Consider the following 27,199-nt stretch of genomic DNA (forward strand, 5'->3'; position numbering starts at 1 on the left):
TTCTAGAACTTTGTTTTGTATTTGTTTCTTTACCTTTTTAGTTTACTTTGGTTATTTCCCTAGTTAATCTGGTTTCTAGGTCATAACACCCTTGTCTGATTTTTGCCCTTTTATTATTATTATTATTATTATTATTATAGTTGTTGTTGTTGTTCTCATGTTGTCTTAAGTCTTGTCTAGTGTTTTGTGAGTTCTGTCTGTTCCTGTCTTGCCCGCTGCCTTCTCCCTGGCTACTGGGTCTCCCCGCCTGGAGGGCTGACGTGTGTGGCTATACCTCTATAGTCAAGTGCCCTTGGTTCCTGGTGTTGTGGTCTGGTCCCTTGCACAGCCTCCTCAACGGTCCTGCACTCGGTTGTCACCCAGAGCCCCCCTCGGCGGTCATCCCCCCCCCAACTGCCTGCTCCACTGTCTACCCATCTACCCAATCCTACTGTCTGGACTGTTCAAGCCACTCCCTCCTATCGTGCTTTGTCTTTTGTCAATAAACGTTCCTTGTTCACTCTGCATCTGGGTCCTCTCCCTCAGTAACCCTGACACCCTTGTGTTGATTGTGCATCTTTTTCTTCCACACTTTTTCCTTCCACTCAACTTTCTGTTAACATGCTTGGATACAGCACTCTGTAAACATCAAGCTTCTTTGGCAATGAATGTTTGTGGCTTACCCTCCTTGTGAAGGGTGTCAATGATTGTCTTCTGGACAACTGTATGTCTTCCCCATGATTAAGTAGCCTAGTGAACCAAACTGAGAGACCATTTTGAAGGCTCAGGCTTGCAGGTGTTTTGAGTTGATTAGCTGATTGGCATGTCACCATATTCTAATTTGTTGAGATTAGACTTGTGCAGGTATTCGGTACTTGAAAGAGCACATGGGCTCTGATGTAAAATGAGAAGCACATGGAGGAACACGTGAGATGAAATCACATTCACTCTGTGACAGCAGATGGCGCTAAATGCAGCCCTTACCCTGTTAACACAGTAAAAAAAAAAGCAGCTGTTACTTTCTAAACCATAAATAATCTTAAATAACTATTCAGATTTGTTTTTTTCCTATGGTATTTATTACAGAGCCAACTACTGAAATATTTAGACTTAATAGGCTGTTTATCTTCAAACATTCATTTTTAAAAATAAAAAATCTGGACTACAAATGCCCTAGATATTGTTTAAAAGTGTTTTGATCTTTTATTGTTCATTCACACTTTTTGTATGGCTTATTATGGCAATTATGACTTCAATTATAACTTATTAATATAAACTGCCAATGAAAAAAAATATTCTGAACATTCACATTCATCTTAGGTATTCCAATATTTAACAACACATTGTTAAAATTGAAAGATGCAACTGTGTTATTTAATGAGCTAACATGAACTAAGACTTTTAAGATTTTTTAACAAAGATTAATAACTTCTATAGTAAATGTAGCTATTGCTCATTGTTTAGCTGTGCATTTATTGAATGAGCACTATGCGATGTACAAACTGATTACACTATATTTTATGTATTGCACTGTATTTTATGTCAAATCATTTTCTATTTTTAAACTGTCTTAAATTCATTTTAAGTCCATTTTTAAATCATTTTCATTTTCAAGTTCTTAAATTGCTTGTTTTATTTTTGTGATTATTTTTCTTCATTACTTTTTTTTTACTTTCTTTTTGAATAACCATTGTGTACGAAATGTGCTATAAATAAACTTGCCTTGCCTTGAATGTTAATGCATTAACTAAGCTTAACTAATGAGGTCTTACAGTAAAGTGATACCTATTGGTTTTTATAGTTCTTTTGCACTTTAATGTGTAAAAATGTAACTTTCATATTTTTCTGTATTGCTTTATTGTTTAAAATGTTTAGTTATTTTTGTTATAAGAAAAAAAAAGTTATTTAACATTTTACACTGTATTATGAACACTTTTTTAGAACAAAATTTCAATATCCTGATAATAACATATACCGTGATAAAAGCCTTATCAATTAAACGCAACAGGAAAATTTGATACCGGCCTAGTTGAGATATAGAATTTTTCGGGTTTTTGTTAAATGTGTGCCAAAATCATCACAATTAAAAGAACCAGAGACTATGTCAGTCTGTGTGCCCTGAATTTATTTTATACACAAGTTTTACAATTTGAGTTGAATTACTGAAATATATGAACTTTTCCATGACATTCTAATTTAATGAATTTAATATTTTTATTAAATATAAAGGGAAAGGCAACAGATTCACAAGATATATCATATGTGGTGTATAGATATTCTTATTGAACTTAGTCAAACCTGGTGGTGGGTAGGGTTTGGGTGAAAGGGGAGAGGGAGAGTGGGGTCTGGTTTGGGGAAGGCAGTGTCCTTTGCTCTCTTTGGAGATCTCTTCTCCAATGATCTAATGTGAAGCTGATCTGTTATATAGTCATGTGAATCTTCACTGTCGGTCAAAATCTACCCAGTTACTCTGTGTTGATGTGTCTGACCAATTACAGATTTATTTTTTCACACTTTATTTGTCAGTTATTTCATAATCTTTGAGCTTTCTTGCATTTAGCTCTAGTAGGCATCAACTTCATATAATGTAGACTGTTTGCTTCATTTTCAACAGTAATAAACTGACCCAAAACATGTTAAAAGTGTCTTAAAGCAACCGTCTCGTCATGAGATCCTGTAAGTGTTTGGCTCACTCTATGTGTGCAATAATTATAATATATATTTATATTATAATTCAAAAGCAATCAGACAGAACTAGTGGAGTCAGTGGCAGAGGATACTGAGCAAATCACTCCTGATAACAAGCAGATTCAGGCTGAGCCACAAGATGATATTGTTCATCCTCAGATGAAACACAGACACAAACTGATCACTAAAATACTGTATACAGTATGTAGGCTTCAACTGTTCACAGAGTATATTATTATATTTTGCAAATCAATATTATCTCCGGTTAAAGTAGAAGTTGTGGGAAATAATTTTGTTAATTATCTTAGAAAAAAAAAAATACAACTAATGATCTGAATTATAATGTAAACATTTACAAATAATGTTTTAAATAATGTAAAGCTTATATGTGACAGTAATGAAATACACAATCCAGGAGCCACATAACATATGTAATAAAGCATGGAGAGACTTGATCCTCAGAGTGGGAAAAGTTTATTGATAAATGCAAGCAAATACTGATGACAGATGGACTTCAGTAGTAAAAAGAGATTTATGTGTTTAATCTGAGAAATATAGATGGTTTCATCGGGCGCACGCACCTGGCCTGAAGTTAATTTCTTCTGGTCTGTGTTTGTTTATTGATCTGGCTAGTGGAGCCGGATACTAAGATAGTTAAAGTTAAAGTGATAATAGACTGAATTTGGGCTCAGGTTGTTGTGCTGTGGGATGTTTCCCGGATGTATTTAAATGCATGCGTGGTGCATCATGGGATTGAAAGCGGTGCAGAGAAAGTGTTGAAAGCGTTCAAGAGCATCAAAAAGTTTGGGCATTCCTCAACTTTATATAAATATTGAACGAAAAAAAGCATGCGGCAACCAATTACTATTACTAGGGGGTGCTTCACTTTTATAAAGAATATCTCTTTGGGTTTCAGACTTTAGTATTTGCAACTTTAGGGAACGTATATATGCACAAACAGCTTGTAAAGGAAAACTTGAGATCGCATTATATGACTACTTTAAGAGGTGTGCTCTGCCCTAAATTTTGGCATGCCCCAAAGCAGTGGCATTGTGGCATTACCAGCGGTACAGAGCTCAGATTTACGCTGTAGTGGAAACGCACTGTACTGTAAAGCAACTTTGCTGTTACTTTCGATTTGTGGAAGTTTTTTTTTTTTTACAAATTTGACAGTGAACAATATAGCACAAGCTCAAATAATCATCAGTATTATGACAAAAACACCAGAAGAATAAAACACACTTGAAGGACCTGTGAAGTTCGCATTCTGCTTTAGACTTCTGTACGTTGTTGAAAAAATGAACATATATATTAACATATAGTATTAATTTAACAAATCTCACAAATATGAATACACTGTAATTTGTGAGAAATAACATCATCAGTCATGTTCCCTGAGGTGTGAATATGTGGTTGATCTTGTTCAGCTCTTCAGGATCTGATGTCATAAACCAGAAGAATGACAGTAGCCACGCCCACCAGAGCAGAGAGGACCAATCGGATCACAGCTCCAGTAGAACCACAACAGTGTTCAGAGTCTGAGGAATAAAAACATCAAACTGAGATCAGCTCAGTCAGTAATCATTAATATCAAGCATATGTGAAGGACAGGAAAAACAATCACAACTTACTAAAGACAGAAACTCTAAACGTTATTGATGATGGTTTTGTTCCAGTTATCTTTAGTTTATAATCTCCAGCATCTTCAGTTGTTGTGTTTGTGATGGTCAGAGATCCAGTCTGATTGTCCAAATTCAGTCTGTCTCTGAATCTCCCATCAAGAACATACTCGTATACGGTGCTTGTGTTAACATGTCTATTGATTTTAGCTATTAAAGTCTTTAAAAACCTCCACTCAATCTGATCATCAGTCAAAACCTTCGACCGAATCCTCCAAAACTCATCATCATCCATCATTTCAATAAAATCAGAGTTTAAAGTGAGTGAATCTCCCTCCATCACTGATATTTCATCTGTATCACCAAACACACACATAAAGAACAACAGAAACAGGAGTAAACAGATTATTACTGTTCAATATATTGACAATCATGCGTAATTTGCATGGGGATACGGGGTCATGACCGGCTACTTCGTAATACCCAACCGGCTTTCTCCACCAAATTTGTTAACTATTTTGTGCAGTCGCTGGGATGAATGGTTGGAGAAAGCTGACGGAAAGATAAAAAGGACACTGAAAGGAAGCCAGACAACGATTTTTCATTGTTGGTCGACACCAGCCAAAAATAATTGAAATACACTGGACAATATTTGCCGAATAGTTGTTGTGTCATTTTCTGTACCTCCAATAAACTAACAAATTATGAATTGAAGTTCTACTACTTACTTCCTAATAAACATACAGAACCGGAAAGGATGACAAAATCGCTAGAAGCACTAAGTTGTGTTGATGATCAAGGGAAGTTGTAGAAATCCCAAGACTAAGCTTGTGTATGTGTGCAGTTGGCATATCATCACAGTAGGCTACGTTAATATTGTGTTCATTATTAACGTTATCAAAACTGTGTAAGGTTGTTTCAGAAAGTGGCATGCATATATAATTAGCCTTATCATTCTACCTGAAGCAAAACTATGTAGCCTAGTTTCGAACCTAAACTCGCATGAAAACGCGTCTGCTTAGAGGTGTAGTCTACGTGATACCACTAGAAAAGGCCAAGGATTTCCTTATAGGTTACCCACTTAAAAAAGCGGGAGGCTATGTAACAACTTAGTTTTGTGTCAGAACTTTTACACTTTCATTCAGAAATTCACCCCTTCTGTGTGTTTGTGAAACGACACGGATAGAATTGCGGAATCCAGTCAAAAAAATGGAACTGGCTATATAAAGCAGAACGTCACAGAATTTGGCTATTTTTGAATGAATACATCTACAGTAGGGCTGTAAAATGAATAAAATATTGATATGGACTAGTGTACATGAATAGTAAAGTTAAAAGAGACTACAATTGTTCTACGTGTTTCTGGGAATGAGCGCTCAATATGTGCATTTTTTATCATTCAAGTACACACGATGTTCGTTGTATTTTCCCCCACGCTGACTCCGCCCTCACCACGCCCCCAGCTATGACTAGATGCCGACTGTATGTATAGAGACATGACAAGTGGGGCGCGACAAACAGGATTTATGCCCATATTTTTAATTCCTTTATATATTGACCATACACTCAAAACAAAACAAATACATGTTTAAATGTAAACCTTACTTAACCTTTTCACACGTAAGTTTAAAAGTATTTCAAGGCGACCATTATTGATCATAGTATAGCTTTATGGTTCCCATGGAGATGCGTCATTCAGTGCTTGTCACACCGCAGCCACAATATCGCTGAATGACTGATGATCTGCTTTTATTTCCTTTTTTATTCAAAATTTCACACAATTTTTTTAGCTATAGCAGGATATAATATGTCAAATATGTGCAAGTGGGTGTGTTTTGTTGCTCAAACACCTTTATAACGATCACGTTAGTTGAGCTGTATGCGCAGCGTATTTTAGGTATCTATCTTATTAAAATACCTAAAAAATACGTACATTATTAGGAATTTACCACCTCCGGCTCAATTTGAGATTATTATTATTTTTATTTATTTATTTTATTTTATTTTTTTGTTCTTTTTTGCATGGAGTTTGCAAAGTGACGAAATGAATCAAAGCACAACTAAGGTTACGACAGTCCACACTCAGTTTCTGAATTTTATGTTATCATAGGCTAAATGCAAACACAATTTTTTAAATCTACTTTTGAGTCTTATTTCATGCAAAGTGATAATACAGTTGACCTTTAATTTTCTCTATTTCTATCAAAAAAATTATTCAATAAAAAAATAAATTAATAAATATGCTGTGAGTTTAAGCCCCCCAATGGTAGACCCAAAGTTACGCCCTTGTTGACAGTGGTTTACTATACTACATAGTCAAATGGCCTAATGGTTAGAGAGTTGGCTGAATGTCACGTCACCTTTTTTTAGTTACAAATTTAAAACTTAAATAATATTGTAAAACAGCTAAAAGAAACAAAATGATGAATGAAAAGTCATCAAATAACAGGAGAAAACATGTTTTCTTAACTCACCATAGACTGTTAAAGAGAAATCGATCTTTATATATTTGGTCTGCAGTTTATAACGTCCAGCATGATGAATTATTGTGTTTCTGATGGTCAGAGATCCAGTTTGATTGTCCAGCTTCAGTCTGTCTCTGAATCTCCCATCAAGAGCATTATCAAATATAATCATGCTGTCTGGCCGTTTATTGATTTCAGCTATTAAAATGTAATCATATCCAGACCACCATATTCTTGCATCATCTAAAAACCTCCAATGAATCTTGTCATCCTCTATAATTTTAGTAAGACCAGAGTTTAGAGTGACTGAATTTCCGATTTTCACTGACACCGACTCGTCTCCTGAATCATCAGACATACAGAACAGAAACAGAAAGTTTGGATTATTAATTGTATCTTTATGCTGATTAAAATACAAAACACATGAAACAAACTTACCATTCACAATGAGAAGGAAATAATTCCTCACATTGTTGATCTGTAGTTCATAATGTCCAGCATGTTGAGTTGTGGTGTTTGTGATGGTCAGAGATCCAGTTTGATTGTTCAGCTTCAGTCTGTTTCTGAATCTTCCATCAAAAACACCATCATATACAGTGATTCTGTCGGCCCGTTTATTGATTTCAGCTAGTGAAGTGTTTTCATTTCCAAACCTCCACTGAATCTGATCATCATATTTAATTTCAGTAAGGTCAGAGTTGAGAGTGACTGAACTTTCCTTCATCACTGATATTGCATTTGTAAAACCCAGCACACCTGAAAAATAGTTTGTCATCGGTTAAAGCTTAATCTTGGTGTTTTGGTGCATGGTTTAACAAATTCCCTGTTATGTGCAACAGCATGTGTCAGTATAAAAAGACAAACTAGATATCTAGGGCAATATCAGTACACTTCATGTGGAAAGTGCTTCTATACTCTCTCAAGATAAAATATGTTTGCAAAAAGCCAACTGACACTGACTAAGTATACTGCCCCCGTGCCTCTGGCGGGGTGCAGAAGTGGTTGCACATGTAGATGCAACAGCGTAGGCAACCACATAGGTAACAGACCAGTGCTAATTATGGATCCTGCTCTCATATCACCAGAGCCCAAAATGTTCATCATAGAGCCAGACACGAATCTGGCTGGAAGTTTCTGGTTCACAGTGACTTCCATAGTATTTTTTTTTTCTACTATCAAATTCAATGTGGACCAGCAACTGATTGGTTACACAGATTCTTCAAAATATCTTATTTTGTGTTCAGCACAAGAAATAAGTTCATATAGGTTTGGAACACCGTGTGAGAGAATAAAAAATGACAGAAATAAAATTTTAGGGTGAAGTATCACTTTAATTACAGTTGGCAGCATGTAGCCTACTGTACCTTTAAGACCTGCACGCATCTAATATACAAACATCCATCTGTTTCTTTCAGTTGTTTACTTTAATATTAGACATATCCAACTGAGTCTATACATAAACCGTGTGTGTTTTAACAGTATTAGCACAAAATATAACTTAGTTCACTAATCAGGCACAGTTTTACGGGCTTTTTCGTTTTCATGTGCACACTTTGAGTGTGCTCAGAAAAACTGCATGTCAGAAAATCACATGAATGAAAAGTTTAAATAACCAGTAAGGCTTTAAAGCAGATGCAAAAAAAGGTATTTTATGAATAAGTGCTGTGTCCCATGAGGGTAACTCTACCGCTGCGTTAACACTGATGTTAATTTACTTTAACTTATGATGCAGTATATTGATTCCACGGCACCAGAACTGCAGCAGATAGAACGTGTGCTGCAGCACAATAAAACGATATTTCTTCTAAAACAGATCGTGGAGAAATTTTTAGTGTCCACGATCAAAAATCTTCATATCCCTTGGCAGAAATCGGGGACCAGTGCAGACCGGACCGCAAGGGCACTTTAGCGTCCAAGTTTACTGAAGAAAAGTGTATTTCAGTGCACTTTTATTTTACCTGGGATAAGAAATCAGTTGAAAGCATCCACTCATCTCATACCACTGAAATAAGTTGTCATGATCCCAGTTCTTTCTCTTTTCTATCTCTATCTCCATCTGCTGGTTCTTCCTTTTTTCTTTGCGCTCACTTATCTCTACTCTCATCTTCAGCTGTTCCTCGTTCTCTTCCACTCACCTGCTCTCTATCTCCTATCATTAGGCTCTCTATTTCTAGCTCTGTCTCTTTCCATTCCCTGTTGGATTATTACTAACCACTTCGGATGTTTCTGACGTTTTTGTGCTTTTTCTACAGACTATTAGTCTTGTCCTGTCCAGTCTTGTCTAGTCGGTTGGAGAGTCTTGTGTGGGCTGTTTGTTACCTGTTTTGTTCTCCGCCCAGTTTTCTGCCGTGAGGAGTAACGAAGGGCCCGCCGCCTCACCAGTTCCCTTGGTCTCGCTGAACACAGGCTTTCCGGACCAGCCACTTAGGCTTCATTGTCTCGACCAGGAATTATCCCCGAACCCGCCGTTTTTTTTGCCTTATTTCTATTAAAAGAAGATTAACCTGCCATTCACCTCCTGGGTTCTCTCTCTCTCTGTTCCGTGACAGAATAATCCAACCACCATGAATCTGGCGAATGAGCATCCTGTCCTGTCGCGGTGGAGATCCAGGAAGTCATGCTGGACAAGCACGAGGAGGAACTTCCCGCTCATCAAGCCTTAGATACCCTAGCCGCCCAGATGGTCGACCTTACCAGACAGTTCCATCTTTTCCACAGGGACTCTGCCTGCAAGACTGCGGACGCTGCTGAGCCCTGTGTGAACAATCCCCCCTGCTATGCGGGTGAGCAGACAGAGTGTATGTCTTTTCTAACCCATTGTGAGGTTGTTTTTTCGCTTCAGCCTATCAGCTATGCCCAGGATCGCACTTGTATCGCCTACATCATCTCTCTGCTCAAGGGAAGGGCTCGTGAGTGGGGAACGGCCGTTTGGCATGCTGATGGAGACTGTGTAAGCCAGTACACCCGTTTTAAGGAGGAGATGTTACGGGTTTTTGACCGATCCATTCATGGTCCCGAGGCCTCACGAGGTCGCGGATTTTTCCGTGGAGTTCCGTACTCTCTCCACCACCTGTGGATCAAATGAGCCTGCGCTCGTGGCGCGTTTCATCGAGGGTCTCAATGCTGAGATCAAGGATGAGGTTCTGGCCCACGAGACTCCTTCACGCCACAACTCCCTCATCGACTTGGCGCTGCACGTTGAGAAGCATTTTGAGGTGTGAAGACGCGCTCGCAACACGGAGCCCACACTCCTTATACCTCCAGAGACCAGTTTTTCCTCCGCTTCGATGGCAGTCCCAGAGACCATGCAGCTTGGCGGGATCCACATCTCGGCTGCCGATTGCCAGCGCCACATCGTCAATCAGCTCTGCCTTTACTGTGGCTCTGACAAACACTGAGCCAAAGCTCACCAGTAGAGAGAGGGTTAATGGTGAGCGCATCCTCTCTGGACCCTCCGTCATGCCCACGCACTACCATTCCAGTACACCTTTGCTGGTCCAACTCCTCCACCTCCTGTCAAGCCCTCTTAGACTCCGGTTCTGAGGGGAAATTTGTGGACGAAGCATGGGCTCTTGAGCACCGAATTCCTCTCGTCGATCTTCAGGATCCCTCCAATGTCTTTGCCTTGGATGGTCGGGTTCTCGCCAGGGTTCGCCATGCTACTGCCCCCTTGAGCCTCACCATTTCCGGCATTCACTGTGAGACTATTTCTTTTTTGGTTTTTCACTCCCCTAATACCCCCGTTGTTTTGGGCCATCCTTGGCTTGTTGAGCATAATCCTCAAATTAAATGGCCTATGGGCTCCATCCTTTCATGGAATCTTTCTTGTAATATTAACTGTTTGATGTCTGCTGTTCCTCCCGTGTCTTCTGTTTCTGTTTTTCAGGAGGAGCCGGGGTGATTTGTCAGGAGTCCCTGAGGAGTACTTCGATTTGCACCGGCCCTATGATTGCAGCATCAAGCTTCTCAGTGGCACTACCCAACCCCCCCCAGGAAGACCTCTCTGTTCCCGAGCATGTAGCTCTAGAGAGGTATCTCTCCGAATCATTGGACGCAGGTACCATTGTCTACTCTTCCTCTCCTGCCGGTGCAGGGTTCTTTTTTGTGAAAAAGAAGGATGGCTCTTTAAGCCCCTGCATTGATTACAGAGGCTTAAATGACATAACTGTTAAGAACCGTTATCCCTTGCCACTTATGTCATCCGCCTTTGAGATCCTGCAGGGGGCGCAGTTCTTCATAAAACTAGACCTCTGCAATGCCTATCATCTAGTTCGCATTAAAGAGGGAGATGAGTGGAAGACCGCCTTTAATACCCTGCTTGGTCACTTTGAATACCGGGTTTTACCCTTCGGCCTGGTTAACGCCCCCACAGTTTTTCAAGCTCTAGTCAATGATGTTCTAATTTCTATCACCGGTTTAGTTTAGTCTACTTTAGTTTACTTTAGTCAGGTGGCAGCTCCCCTCACCACGCTTACTTCTATCAAGATCCGTTTCGTTTGGAATGAGGTTGCGCAGGCTTTTGATCATCTTAAGTTTTTGTTTTCTTCCGCACCTATTCTCATCTCTCCGGACGTGTCTAAGCACGCCCTTGCCCATTCTATCACGCCTCGTCTCTGCCGCAGTGGATCACTGTTCGTAGCCTCTTCCGCAGTTCTCCAGTGGGGTCACTCCTCTAAGCTGTTTGCGCATCCAGGTGTTAGAGGTACTATAGCCTCTATTTCGCAGAGATTCTGGTGGCCCACTCGAGAAACGTGATGGCCGTCGTTTTGTAGCATCCTGTTCCATTTGCGCTCAGACAAAGGTCAGCAACAGACCTCCCGCGGGTCTCCTCAGACCTTTACCTGTTCAGTCGCGTCCATGGTCTCAGATTGCTCTCGATTTTATTACAGGGCTTCCTCCTTCAGGAGGAAATACTGTAATTCTCACTGTTATCGATCGCTTTTCTAAGGCGGCCCGTTTTGTCCTGCTTTCTAAACTCCCCTCTGTGAGAGAGACCGCCCAGATTGTCGTCGAGCATATTTTTTAGATTCACGGTCTTCCCGAGAATATCGTGTCCGATAGAGGTCCACAATTCTCCTCCCTTTTCCGGAAGGAGTTTTGTAGTTACATCACCTGCTGGGGACAATATCAAACATAGGAAAAGTCATGAGGTCATGTCTCACCCATCCCACTCGTAAATTACACCAATGATGTGTAGGCTATTTTACAATTTAAGCGTGTATCCAAAGCACACAGTTTACTTTGTTTAATGTGCTTTTAATAACACTGTTTAATACCTAGCAGCACAGTTTAGCAGGAGTGGACTGCATTTTACAACACTCACTTATTTGGCTCTTTGGCTGAATGAAAGCACACCATTGTGAAGGAAAGGCTGGATGGAATGCTGCAGTGGCACAATAAACATTTTACCCTCAATTATTGAGTTTTCATAATCATTTAAATCCAAAATCAAAATAGAAAAGCAAATAATTGACTCACAAAGTCCTAAGCGAAGCTCAAATATCATTGCTGAGACAAGGTATGGACAGGGTATGATGACCAGGCCCGGACAGAGAAATTAAAACTGCCTAACCTGTCTTTCAAGTGGAAAATTGATCAAGATGGTACATGATGAGATGTTAGCTGTCTCTCCATAAAACAGTGGGAATCTACTGTACCACATACCTTTTCCCCATTGGAATGGGGAACCAAAACACCTCAGGCTGGCAGATAATACCTATTTCTCCCCACCACATTATCCAGCCATAATGCCCCAGGCCCTTCTATCCTACTTCAGCACTCTTTCTGTCCTCTGCCGGGTCAACAGAAAGACTTTGTTGAACCTTCCATGTCTAGACAATAGACATTTTGTTGTATTGGCAATGGCAATATGAGTAATCAGAACTTCTTTCAATAAGTGCTAGATTTTAATAGACCTCCTTCAAAAAGTTTTGAGAAGTCAAAAGGTGTACTCGTCGTAAAGTGGCGAAGCACAGACTAAATGGTGTATGATGTCAAAGTACAGTGATAGTGATAAGAATACAGACAGTTGCAGAAACATGCATTGAAATCGATCTTGAGGTACTTCAATGTCATACAGTTAACGGTTTGCATAGAGCACACACCTAGTATTTTAGATTAGATAGCAGAAAACTGACTCGACACATTACTGTTAAATATATGTTACATGCTTAATGTTATTAAGTGCAATGAGCTGCAGAAATAAACTCAATGCACTCAGAAACAAAGTTGCCTCTCGGACAGCGTGTGATCCAAATTCAGTTCTCTGCAACTTACATGGCCAAATATACACAAAATATTATCAAAATGCAAGTCTTGATGAGAATTCATATAAAAGTTGGCAATGTTCATTCATTTGATTTTTCAATTAGTTAATTTCTTATTTGAATTCTACTGAAATTCTACTGAAATCTACATTAAATTAATATAGTCTTACCTATGATTTTTTTGAAGCATTGTTCATTTCATTTGCATTTTTGTTTTACTGTATTTGTCCTAATGTTTGTAATTTGCTTCACACACACACACACACACACACATACTGGTTTCCATGTTTGATGGGGACCAACTTTTTAATCATCACATGTGGGGACCACCCTTTCTAAAGGGTTTTGAGGTTTGAAAAAAATTAGGGACACTAACCATAGCTCTCTTAGCCTATACACGACTTCAGACAACTGAATTAATGAAGTAATGTCTTGACCATGCTTAATGGGGACTTCTGAAATATCGGGTGAACATGACTTACAGGGACCAAATTAGCATATTTTATGCATATCATTTGCATAATACACACACATTCCCATGATTTGAGGGGACCTTGCGCACACACTAATACGCACATTCCCATGATTTGAGGGGACCTTGCAACAACAAATATTACAAATGACAAATAAAAGGCATTTTACTGCATTTGATATTTTGCTCTTAAAATGGGTTTAATCCACAAAGTAAAATTTAAATGTTTATTAGTAGTACAAAAGTTACAATTTTGAAATTTCACTTTATTTTATGTGGATCTATACTGTAGTGAGTCCTGCAAACGGTTCTAGTGATGCAAAGCTTCATTCTCGCACAAAAGCCCAGTTTCACAGACAGATTACCAGGAATAGGCCTTACTTAAATTAGGGTATAGACAGAGGTGGGTAGAGTACCCAAAAACTGTACTCAAGTAAAAGTCAAAGTACTAGTCTTGAATAGTTACTTGAGTAAGAGTATCGGATAAAAAAAAATCTACTCAAGTGGTTAGTTACTAGTTACTTTGGGTCATATATACTGAGCCTATTTTTATTAAGATATATAGATAAAATGTATGTAATGTATGTGTGTCTGTGTATAAATGTTTATATTTCATCAGCCTTTACTCCAATTTATGTAATTTATTATAAAACCCTGTCTGTTTACTTAAGTAACAGATATATGTGTCATGGCATAACATATTTTTAATACGCCTGACTTTATATTAAATGTGAATTTAACATTAAAAGTTAATGTGATATAAATATTGCTAGTAATCTTTCATTGTTCAGAAAGAGAGCAAATAACATTTACATTATTAAAGATCATTTTCACTGACAGTCTAGATTTCAATCACTCTCAGAAACTCCCATTAAAATCACTGAAACTGTTAACACTGTGAAATCAATATCTTAATTATAGATTCATACACACATCTGCACTTTGTTGTTTCTGACGAGAGAATTCTCCAGAAAGCGGTCTACAATCAGTGAGCGTGTGAAGGAAGCACCGACATTTCAGCGATGACTCATCGGAACACCTCTGATTGGCCAATGCTTTAATAAGCTCAACAGAATCGTGTGTGATTGGTTAATGTGCAGCGCTGTAAAAACGCGTCTGTCTCTGGCTCAGCGCCAGCAAGCGATCACAGATCTGAATTTAGCAGCTGATGATATGACTTGCTGAACGTACTCGCGCCGGTGTGATTGTATTACAATTAATAAAATCTTAATCAGCTATTTTTTGTCTTTTGGAAGCTGCATTCAACTTGACTCCCCTCTGTTATAAGCCATACACGTACAACAAACTAATGTCACAGTGGTATCGTGTAGGCTACTGTAATCGAATGTAGCCCAAGTTATTACCTGTTAAACAGTAGACAGCACACGCGGTGTTCATCTAATAAGGATCTCCATCCAGAGAAAAGTAGACGGCGCGTTTGGAATAAACTGAAGCATTTACAACATTTATTGCATTAAGATAAAGTAACGAGAGGAGCTTCACCCACAGTAACGAAGTAAAAGCAAAGATTTTTCCCAAAAAAATTTACTCAAGCAAGAGTATAAAGTCTTTAAATATACTCCGAAAAGTATTAGTTACCCCCAAAAATTACTCAAGTAAATGTAACGAAGTAAATGTAACTCGTTACTACCCACCTCTGGGTATAGAAACAGCTTCTATTAAAATGCCTTAGAAAAAAACATTACTGGTTTGCATTTTGAGACAAAACAATGGCACTGACATGTTTTACAAATCCTTCAGTGCAAGTTATCTTCAGTTAGGACGACTCTAAGTTGCATTTTGCACATGTGAATACAAAGGATTTAGCATAGTGAATGATTGCCTGTATATGTTCCAACTCATATCATACCCACAAGTCAAACATTTAAACCTTTCCACTTCGAACTATTCTTTCTTTAAATTATTTTAAAGTAGTGTTTAGCCCCAGCCAACCACCCCACATCAGCTACTACTCACTGGATACTTATCAATACAATAAACCTACTACTACTTGAACTTCAAGACAATAATTCAGATTAAAATGACTGAATTCAACTTTTATTTAGTTAAATTTCACATAACTCTAAGTCAAACCTCAAAACAAAACCTCAAAAGTCCTGTTATACTAAATGTAAAAAAAAATATATATATAAACTCTCACCATGCTTCCTTTCACAAACATGGATTTCAACTTTTGTTAGACCAATGCTTTCAGCGTGTGGCCTTGCACTGGTTTAACGGTTTAAGTTATTCTATTTCTTTAAGTGCTGCTGTGGCTTTAACTTTAACAAAACTTGCCATGCCAGATAGTTGCATCTTTACAGTATTATCTGCACTGCAATTTCTTTTTGAAAGCTGTAATGCGATTATAAACATAAAATTTTACTGTCTTCCAATCGCGGTTCCTCAGAGCTTGTGGTTCAGCTTTCAAGCATTTCTCACAGTCACTCTTTGCTGGTACAGTGCCAGATATGATGAATGACTTCAGGTGCCTTTCCACCGCCTGCACCTCTGCCTGCTGCCAGGGAGCTTTCTTCTGGCTACTTTTACCTTAAAGTGATCAGAAAATGAGAAATGATTAAGAGTGTATGCTGGAATTCAAATCTGAAGTTCTGAATCCTGAATTCATTCAAGGATTCGATCTCTCTCTAAACCCTCCTTTATCGAAGCTCGACTCTGTTCTGATTGGTCAGATGTCCCAGTCTGTTGTCGGTTCTACCGCTGTTTGAGAGTAGGTCAAATTACACATTCGCACACAGCCAATGAAAACCTGAAGTCTGGAATTACGCAGGACTCGTTTCTTCCTTTTGGGAGACTAATTTAATTTGTCCTGAACTTTGACCTTTTTACATTTGATCTTTTATATTACACACTACATAAAAAGGTCATACCTGAGTAAGCATAAAAGGGGTACTTTAACTAGAATTAGGTCAGAAATTTGTGACTAAATACATAAGATATAACACGATGTCTGTAGTCATTTTTTGAATTGTCGAGAGAGAGAGAGAGAGAGAGAGAGAGAGAGAGAGAGAGAGAGAGAGAGAGATTGATATTCTTGCCAGATACGGTGCATTTATGAATTTCAGAAGGATCTATGACCCTCTCTAGAGACAATATGCAATGCATTTTTTTTTTTTTTTTACTTACGTAGATTTACTTAATTTCCAAATGTGTTAAATTTACTTGAAAAATGATTGTGCAAAAACTTGCCAAATAAAAATTAAGTAAATTTACCTCTTGTTTTTTTTCAGTGTAGGGTAACTGGTGGCTTTTAAATGACAGAGGCATGAATTTAGAATTTCTCAGGGATAAAATGACAAACAGATATAAGCTTAGTGATTAAAATGAGCATTCTTTTTTACCATGTGGCTGCTACTGCAACGTTTAGCCAATTCTAGTTGAATTTAATCCTACAGAAAACAACAGACGTACCAAAGAGAAATATGTAAAGAGTTCACCTTTGCAAGGTGGTCTCATAGCACTGGCTCCTGAAGACATCGGCACTTCTGATGATGGTTTGCCTCTCTTGTGTGACATATTCCTCTCGGTAGCAGGAAGTGCCACCTCGGCTGAAGCTTTGATGGAAAATAATCAAAGTTCAACATTTTCAGAAAGAGAAGTAATATATATATATATATATATATATATAAAAAAAAAAATAGTAGTAAATGTGCTATAAAATTCTGACAATGCACAAGTGATGGGTGCTATTGTCCAACTCATGATTTTAATCATGATTATACAGTAGATACCGTAAGTGAAATTAACGCTAAAGTGTGCAGTTGTTTTAATCATTGCAAGTATAGCTGAACTACAATCTACATCATGTCTTTTCAAGAAACATTTTAGAAAAAATAAGCTCAAACTCTTTAAACAGAGTACTTCGTTTTATTTTAGTCAAAAAGGAATCATGTCACAATTCGTTTTGTGCCTCGACCCACCCAACAGAAGAGAGTGGATCAGCTAGCTTTACATAATAAATGTAACTTTCTCTTATGAACCCTTAATTTTATAGTATTAAGTTCCTCAAAAACAAAAAGTTTACAATAAAACATGTTGATAATAAAATAGATAAATTTATATTCATACTTAATCATATGTAATAAAATGATAATGTTGAAGAATAGCTTGGAGGCATTTGACAGTAGTTTTGACAAAAAATAAATACTTGTTTAGTGTACTGAATCATCTTCTGTGCTGGAACAATGTGTTTGCCCATCAGGTCTTCACAAGTCACTTGACTGATAACAATCAATAACTACAAAATGTAATGGTGTATTTTGACAGTAATACAAACCGTCAACAGTAGATGAACAGGGTCCCTCTTGTATGCTCTGGTCTTCCTCATCACAGTCATTAACTTGTTCTTCCTCATCACAGTCAACTACTTTTTCTGTGGAAGTACAAAATACAGCTTTACAGTGGTATATAATGGTTTGCAAACTTGGTATAGGAATAGATGGTTAAAAAAAAATCTATTAAATTAACAAACCATCAGGATCTATCCCAATTTCATCCAAGTTCTTGCCATGGAACTCAGCTAATCTTCCTTGCTCAAGAGCCATTAAAACTTTGCTGATCTTGGCTAGTTGCAGGGTCTTCTCAGGGAGTCGATAGAACTCACGATGGATTCTGATGTCGTGCCCGAGAAAGTTTGCCAGCTGGTCCATCTCGGTGTCGGTCATGTTCAGCACTGTTGAAAGGGTCGCGGCATGCTTACGCAGCCTGGTAGATGTCAGTGCCTTGGGACACTTTGCACCACAAGCCTTTGCAAAGCCACGGAGGCAGTCTGACCCTCGGAAATGTGTCATGGCTTCTGGTCTAGCAAACATATAGGCATTGTCTTTTAAAACCCCACACGCCTCTCTCTGCTTAACAAGGAGTTCTAAGGAACACAGCATTTTTGGAGTCAGAAGGACTGGAACTGGCCGACCACGCTTTCCCCTGGTGATAACCCTTGTGAAGTGTCTGCAGAGTTTCTTCTCCACTTCGGAGAGAGCCCAGTCCACATCCTCATGTGGATCAGAAGTGTCTCTTGATAAAAACACAGACAAAGGCATGCTCGCCACCTCTCCTTCTCTCCGCCGATTAAAGAGAATCATCTGAGCTAGACACACCTTGGCCAGCTCCATCCAGGCTTTAGTAGATGGACTTTCAGAGAGCAGGTTGAACCACTCATCTTGCACTTGACTGAGAAAAGTATGCAGTTTTTGTACGTCTTCAGTAAAGGGCATGAGCGTGGGCACATTCCACTTTGCTTCCCTGATATTCCTCAATGCTGTAGCAGAAATCATCTCGTTCCACTTATTCGCATGGACTTCTTGAAACTCACTGGCATTCTTCACAAGCTGTTTGTCATTGGAGATTAAGCCCTGAGCTTTCAAGAGTTTGCATACTTTAACCAGGGAATTCCCAAGCTTGTTAGCAAGAGATGGAATCAAGAATTTGTCGGTTTCACTGTCATACCCACATGTATACTTAACAGCTTTGACGGTCTCCATGTACTTCTTTGGATTTACACAATCTTCCAGTGTTTTTAAGGAGGTGACTTTCCTGGCATTGTGAATCAATCTTCCCAGTTCTCGCATCTTCTCCCGCACACATTGTTTATTCTTATCTGATAGCCCACCTTTGTTCAACAAGTGCTGCCCAATATCAGTAATTACTCTGTCATTTTTTATTATATCTGTGATTGGGTCAGGATTCATGGCACTGATTACTCCCCACAGTTGTTTGGTCATGTTTGAAGGCACAGGCCCTGTGTAGGTACACATGGACTGAACACGGTTTTTTCCTGGTTTGGGAGGGTCTGATTGTGGTTGAAGTCTACAAGTACGCATGTGTCTCCACAGGACCTTTCTTGTAAAAAGTCCTTGACAGTATGCACAATGCATGAAATCTTCTCCCTGCACTTCTTTACGTGGTCGTTTAAATGGCACTAGTTCCCCCTTTCCTGACTCCATAACAGCTGCATTGTGAGCATAGTTTCCTCTGTTGCGAATATAATCAAGCTGGTTTTTCCTCTCCTTTGAACCCTTTGGAAAGCTTAGAGCTCTAGCCACATCAGACTTATTTTCATGTGAACTTTCTAGATGCCTTGCCATCTTAGCATAGGGTTTACTGCAGTACAAGCAGTAATGTCTCTTGTTGTACACTCTAGCACCATCTCTTTTTTGGTATGCACTAACAACTATTCCGTCTGTTGTGTTCTGACTTGAACTGGGTTCTTCTCCTGTTCCAGATGCTTCAGACGCAACATTGTGCATTTTGTCTGACGTTGTGGTGTCACAATCAGGGCAACTCACTGAGCCAGACTGATCAATATCCAGTTCATCAAGAAGCCGACGTTTTGCCTGGTTTAGTGTAAGGCTAACATCACTTTCACTTTCAGAAGTGGTATCTGGAACATAATCATCGGAACTCTCTGGTGTAGAATCAAAGAGCTCATCAGAATCTTCAAGATTTGTATCTTTCATCTAAAAATAAAATAAAGAAAGAAATGGGTAGAACTGCTGCAATTAATTGATCATTTGATTTTGACAATAGTAGCCAATTTAATGTGTCTCTGTTAATCTGTTGAGTTTTTTTTTTTTTCTCAATTTTGCAAGTCACATGTGATGATTTGCTGCTTCTTACCATGTTATAATAAAGTTCTCAGTGCAAAAGTTATGAACAGTTGTTCTGACAAAAAAAAAAAAAAAAACTGATCATTTTGGTCTTAAAGTAAAATAAAATTGAATAATTCTCTGATACTTTGCAGTCAATATCACATGAGAATATATTAATATTACATAAATTACTGATGAGGAGAATGATCTTAGGAATGAGAAAAAAAAAAAAAAAAAGACCACGTCTCTTGTTGTGACTTAAACTTACTATGACACTTTTAGTCCGTCTCAGTTTTGGCACAAAAATCTCATTTTCACTGTGGTTCTGGGTTGCAATCTGTAAACAAAGTATAAACAATATTTGACATTTCTATTGCATTTGAAATATGAAAATAAAAAAGTTGACCAGAGATCAAGAGTGGAAAATATCCCTGTCCAACATCCTCTGTCTGCGCTCACACACACACACATATTGAATAAAACGGGCCTCATGGGGACCTTTCACACACAACGTTTATTGTTCCTCATGGGGACCAGATTCATTTAATCTCACACAACATCTCAACTCCCAACACTGAGCGACCAAAAGTGTGTTGTGGGGACGTCGTGAGTGAAAATTTTAAAGCACCAATTAACCAAGAAAAAGTTACTTGTGAAGGACAAAACTGGCCCCAAATATTCCACTACCTCTAACCTACTGGACACATGTTGATAAACTGTTGAGGGAACTAGTTTACAGCAGATAAGCATCAAAATATGCACCAAAAACATGGAAAAAACTGACAGTAGACATAACTTTCCATTGATAAATGTGACCATACCTGTTGAGGAGACCTGGTTTGACCAAAAGCATCATCCATTGGAGTCTGTGACTGGAGAGAAGCATCATCCACTGGAGTCTGTGACTGGAGAGAAGCATCATCCATTGGAGTCTGTGACTGGAGAGAAGCATCATCCACTGGAGTCTGTGACTGGAGAGAAGCATCATCCACTGGAGTCTGTGACTGGAGAGAAGCATCATCCATTGGAGTCTGTGACTGGAGAGAAGCATCAGAGTCACCTGCTGCTCTGCTATTAGCAGCAATGCTGCTCTCCTGCAAGAGACAACACCAATAATGAGAAGATTTCACAACATGGAAAAACAAGAGGCTAATCTGATGCAGACACTGAATGACCAATGAGACAATCAGCATCATTTTAAACATTTATCCCTGTCCAACATCCTCTGTCTGCGCTCACACACACACACATATTGAATAAAACGGGCCTCATGGGGACCTTTCACACACAACGTTTATTGTTCCTCATGGGGACCAGATTCATCTAATCTCACACAACATCTCAACTCCCAACACTGAGCGACCAAAAGTGTGTTGTGGGGACGTCGTGAGTGAAAATTTTAAAGCACCAATTAACCAAGAAAAATTTACTTGTGAAGGACAAAACTAGCCCCAAATATTCCACTACCTCTAACCTACTGGACACATGTTGATAAACTGTTGAGGGAACTAGTTTACAGCAGATAAGCATCAAAATATGCACCAAAAACATGGAAAAAACTGACAGTAGACATAACTTTCCATTGATAAATGTGACCATACCTGTTGAGGAGACCTGGTTTGACCAAAAGCATCATCCACTGGAGTCTGTGACTGGAGAGAAGCATCATCCACTGGAGTCTGTGACTGGAGAGAAGCATCATCCACTGGAGTCTGTGACTGGAGAGAAGCATCATCCATTGGAGTCTGTGACTGGAGAGAAGCATCATCCATTGGAGTCTGTGACTAGAGAGAAGCATCAACCATTGGAGTCTGTGACTGGAGAGAAGCATCATCCATTGGAGTCTGTGACTGGAGAGAAGCATCAGAGTCACCTGCTGCTCTGCTATTAGCAGCAATGCTACTCTCCTGCAAGAGACAACACCAATAATGAGAAGATTTCACAACATGGAAACACAAGAGGCTAATCTGATGCAGACACTGAATGACCAATGAGACAATCAGCATCATTTTAAACATTTATCCCTGTCCAACATCCTCTGTCTGCGCTCACACACACACACATATTGAATAAAACGGGCCTCATGGGGACCTTTCACACACAACGTTTATTGTTCCTCATGGGGACCAGATTCATCTAATCTCACACAACATCTCAACTCCCAACACTGAGCGACCAAAAGTGTGTTGTGGGGACGTCGTGAGTGAAAATTTTAAAGCACCAATTAACCAAGAAAAAGTTACTTGTGAAGGACAAAACTAGCCCCAAATATTCCACTACCTCTAACCTACTGGACACATGTTGATAAACTGTTGAGGGAACTAGTTTACAGCAGATAAGCATCAAAATATGCACCAAAAACATGGAAAAAACTGACAGTAGACATAACTTTCCATTGATAAATGTGACCGTACCTGTTGAGGAGACCTGGTTTGACCAAAAGCATCATCCACTGGAGTCTGTGACTGGAGAGAAGCATCATCCACTGGAGTCTGTGACTGGAGAGAAGCATCATCCACCGGAGTCTGTGACTGGAGAGAAGCATCATCCACTGGAGTCTGTGACTGGAGAGAAGCATCATCCACCGGAGTCTGTGACTGGAGAGAAGCATCATCCACTGGAGTCTGTGACTGGAGAGAAGCATCATCCACTGGAGTCTGTGACTGGAGAGAAGCATCATCCACTGGAGTCTGTGACTGGAGAGAAGCATCAACCATTGGAGTCTGTGACTGGAGAGAAGCATCATCCACTGGAGTCTGTGACTGGAGAGAAGCATCAGAGTCACCTGCTGCTCTGCTATTAGCAGCAATGCTGCTCTCCTGCAAGAGACAACACCAATAATGAGAAGATTTCACAACATGGAAACACAAGAGGCTAATCTGATGCAGACACTGAATGACCAATGAGACAATCAGCATCATTTTAAACATTTATCCCTGTCCAACATCCTCTGTCTGCGCTCACACACACACACATCTTGAATAAAACGGGCCTCATGGGGACCTTTCACACACAACGTTTATTGTTCCTCATGGGGACCAGATTCATCTAATCTCACACAACATCTCAACTCCCAACACTGAGCGACCAAAAGTGTGTTGTGGGGACGTCGTGAGTGAAAATTTTAAAGCACCAATTAACCAAGAAAAAGTTACTTGTGAAGGACAAAACTAGCCCCAAATATTCCACTACCTCTAACCTACTGGACACATGTTGATAAACTGTTGAGGGAACTAGTTTACAGCAGATAAGCATCAAAATATGCACCAAAAACATGGAAAAAACTGACAGTAGACATAACTTTCCATTGATAAATGTGACCATACCTGTTGAGGAGACCTGGTTTGACCAAAAGCATCATCCACTGGAGTCTGTGACTGGAGAGAAGCATCATCCACTGGAGTCTGTGACTGGAGAGAAGCATCAGAGTCACCTGCTGCTCTGCTATTAGCAGCAATGCTACTCTCCTGCAAGAGACAACACCAATAATGAGAAGATTTCACAACATGGAAAAACAAGAGGCTAATCTGATGCAGACACTGAATGACCAATGAGACAATCAGCATCATTTTAAACATTTATCCCTGTCCAACATCCTCTGTCTGCGCTCACACACACACACATCTTGAATAAAATGGGCTTCATGGGGACCTTTCACACACAACGTTTATTGTTCCTCATGGGGACCAGATTCATCTAATCTCACACAACATCTCAACTCCCAACACTGAGCGACCAAAAGTGTGTTGTGGGGACGTCGTGAGTGAAAATTTTAAAGCACCAATTAACCAAGAAAAAGTTACTTGTGAAGGACAAAACTGGCCCCAAATATTCCACTACCTCTAACCTACTGGACACATGTTGATAAACTGTTGAGGGAACTAGTTTACAGCAGATAGGCATCAAAATATGCACCAAAAACATGGAAAAAACTGACAGTAGACATAACTTTCCATTGATAAATGTGACCATACCTGTTGAGGAGACCTGGTTTGACCAAAAGCATCATCCACTGGAGTCTGTGACTGGAGAGAAGCATCATCCAATGGAGTCTGTGACTGGAGAGAAGCATCAGAGTCACCTGCTGCTCTGCTATTAGCAGCAATGCTGCTCTCCTGCAAGAGACAACACCAATAATGAGAAGATTTCACAACATGGAAACATGGGGGGGGGGGGTAACATTTTACCCATTAGGCCAGGCATACAACCCCCACATTTAACCCCTAAATTGGTCTAAGAACATAAGACCCTATTATTCAATGTACTTAAAAAAATAAAATAAAAAAACACCGACCCTCAAGTCATAATGGTTACAAATTATTTTCATATTTCTAATAGATTCAAATTCTAATTTCTTCAAAAACCAAAAATTAGTTATTTCTGCAACTTACTTGGGTTCTCCATGGGCAGTCGTCTCCCCCATAATCATATGTGATTTCTTCTCCTTCTTTAATGTCTTTCAGCGCAAATAAACACAGGTGTGCCTTTCCATTCACATCGATTTTCTTCATCTTACAATTTGGATGTTGGTGGTCATCGTTAACTAACCGCCCAAATGATCCATCTTCCCTAGATGCATCAATGCTTAAATTTGAAAGAAAAAAAAAAGGGAAAAGGATAAATACAAGTGTTATAATGCATCAACACAAATCAGTGTCTTAGGCTGCATTTACACTGCATGGTTCAATTGACCCAATTCCAGTTTTCTTCATCCCATGTGGCACAGATCAGATAAGAGTCACCAGCGTTTAATAAGGAAAATGAAGAGCATGGATTCAGATATTATCAGATCAGTTTCAGGCCTAATTCAGGACTAATTACCCCTTAGCTAACTGTTAACTGGTCAAACTAGTTTCATAAGACAATGAATGTACTATTGAAATTGAAACTGTAACAGTTTTTTTTTTTAGATTGTCACCAAATGCCGTTTAAAATGCACACACTGGATAAGTGTCACTCTTAAAAAAAAAAAAATCTAAGCACGTTGTCAAAAAAAGGATACATTCACAAAATCAGAATTGGTCATGAAGACCTGTAGTGTAAATGTGGCCTTATTTTAGCAAAAGGAATATAGCTTTGGTAAAATGTGACTTCTTACCACCATGTTTTCCCTCTCCACTTAAACTCGAACATAAAAACAGCACAGGATGGGTGGTAGAGTTTTCTTCTCCTCTCCAGCTCTGCATAATTGATCAACTCACCCCTGTACTCCACAATAAAATCTCCTTTGCAAAAGGAACCTTTTGCAAATAATCCACGTCCTGCAGATACAGCAAAAACATTTTCACCAAAAAAATTAATTAATAAATCTTGCAGAGATAAAGGGTGATAATTGTGCACACAGAACACATTAATAGTAGCTTATTTAAAATATTCTGCAACCTGGTTCCTAATTAACATAGATTTTCTATTCCATACTCACAAGGTTATGGTTCCATATTTCGTAATTATTAAGTGATAAATCAGTCATACCAGACACCACCTTACCTTTCACCGCATTGATGTAGTTCACCTCTAATTTAGTTTTGTCAGACTTCGTGACAACATGATGCATGGCATCCTTAAGAGGGCTGATTCGTGGTGGCATTTCAATCTGGAAATATATATATATATATATATATATATATATATATATATATATATATATATACAAAATAAGTATAAAAAAGTATTTAAAAAAATTACACCGATTATGGAGAGATATGCAGAATTAAACTAAGGTGTTTATTAAGCAGATTTTATCTTTATTGTCATGCAACACTGTATTGTACTTACGTAATGCAACAGTTCATTACAATGTTACATTTATCAATGTGACAAATCAAAACTGAAGGTTACATAAATCTAGGACAATGTTAGCGTTTAGGGCCTCAACTCACTACATTAATTTAGGCCCTAATCTCTCACAAAATGACAATCTGTTCCTATATAATCCCAGGCCTTGAGAACTGCTGATTTGGACTACTCTTATGGACGACCTCTCCATACAAACCCTGGTTTAGTTTAACTACTGTCATTACTACATCGAAGATTAACCTTAATCATTTGTTCATTTAAAGCTAACGTTACATACCTTTTTTATTTTGCTTCATTTCTCTCACGAGCCCAGTTAATTATATGATTAATATATAATTATAATTATATATTAATAATATGACATAAAAAGAGAGGTTTTTGTTATACTAAAAACTTTTTTTTTTTTTTTGGAGTAACATCTAAACAGTTTTATTTTATTTATTTTTTTTGTAAAAAACCATAGTTAATTTTGGAATGCAATAACCCCTCCAGAACCCGTGACCAAACAAGAAATGTAACATTTCTTTAATATAAAAAAAGTAATAATTCCCCTTCCAGAACTAAAGCAAAACAGACAGAAAGCAACTTAATATGCAAAGAATCGCTACATTAGCAATCAGGCAGGCTGAATATTTGATAAAGATTTTCACTCAAAAATGATTCTTAAATTGTATGATTATGCGATCGCTAATTGAAAAACAGAGAAATATCACAGGCCATACATAGGCCTCAACAGTTAATTAGCACCACTGTTAACTAGCTAGCTAGCGACTTTAGATCTAATTAACCTAATTGGTTTTAAATGTGCTTACCTTTTATTTAACTTTTTGCTCTGCACAACTTCAGAATCTCCTCGAATCTCAAACAATCTCCTCGAGTCGGTATCTCCTGTAAAGTCTTCTTATCGTCTGTCCGTGTAAAGTGTCCACTTAATACGCATATTTTCATATTGCTGCTGATATCGTTCCTAATGAGGACGAGGAAGTGGGCGGGGCCTACCATATATAGATAACGTGTGTGTGAAGAAGCGCGCGCAGTACCGCTGAGAAATGTTTGGGGGCGCAGCTGAGCACTCCCTTCACACTCACACATTCACGGATAAACGTGTGTTATGGGCCATCGCTGAAACTCCGCCCATCACCTTCAAAACAGCTCCTCTAATCATTTATATGGCTTTCCCTTATGGGGACCTGACTTTTGGTCCCCACAACGCAAGAGGTCCCCATGACGTCACTGTGTAAACAGATTCATGTCCCCACAACGTGATGAATACCAGAACACACACACACACATGCACACGCACACA

The 27,199-nt window shown here is 38.8% G+C and overlaps 3 protein-coding genes across 8 annotated transcripts in view; 2 read left to right on the top strand and 1 right to left on the bottom strand.

Annotated features, from left to right (window-relative positions):
• The window catches only part of LOC127987296 (putative autophagy-related protein 11), a 308,120-nt gene that overhangs the window by 125,014 nt on the left and 155,907 nt on the right, over nt 1-27,199 (top strand). The gene's annotated exons all lie outside the window — the stretch shown is intronic.
• Nucleotides 1-27,199, top strand: part of LOC127987310 (neoverrucotoxin subunit alpha) — a 270,558-nt gene that overhangs the window by 56,112 nt on the left and 187,247 nt on the right. The gene's annotated exons all lie outside the window — the stretch shown is intronic.
• On the bottom strand, nt 15,023-27,110 carry LOC127987297 (uncharacterized). 4 transcript variants are annotated; one of them, XM_052589549.1, is made up of 11 exons: nt 26,706-27,110; nt 25,585-25,690; nt 25,196-25,358; nt 24,489-24,681; nt 24,072-24,212; nt 23,424-23,564; nt 20,366-20,434; nt 17,982-19,965; nt 17,787-17,882; nt 16,948-17,064; nt 15,023-16,039 (listed from the first exon to the last, which is right to left on the bottom strand). In XM_052589549.1, exons 2-11 carry the CDS (start codon nt 25,682-25,684, stop codon nt 15,816-15,818), a joined length of 3,228 nt encoding a protein of 1,075 aa, XP_052445509.1. In that variant the 5' UTR covers nt 25,685-25,690; nt 26,706-27,110; the 3' UTR covers nt 15,023-15,815. The 4 variants fall into 4 exon arrangements, with proteins under 4 accessions (XP_052445509.1, XP_052445508.1, XP_052445510.1 ...); XM_052589548.1 differs by lacking the exons at nt 23,424-23,564; nt 24,072-24,212 and adding an exon at nt 22,512-22,916; XM_052589550.1 differs by lacking the exons at nt 23,424-23,564; nt 24,072-24,212; nt 24,489-24,681; ... (1 more) ...; nt 25,585-25,690; nt 26,706-27,110 and adding exons at nt 20,919-21,191; nt 21,699-22,498.

The sequence above is a fragment of the Carassius gibelio genome, chromosome B22 (genome assembly GCF_023724105.1).
Source record: "Carassius gibelio isolate Cgi1373 ecotype wild population from Czech Republic chromosome B22, carGib1.2-hapl.c, whole genome shotgun sequence".
In the NCBI taxonomy this organism is placed as follows: Eukaryota; Metazoa; Chordata; class Actinopteri; order Cypriniformes; family Cyprinidae; genus Carassius; species Carassius gibelio.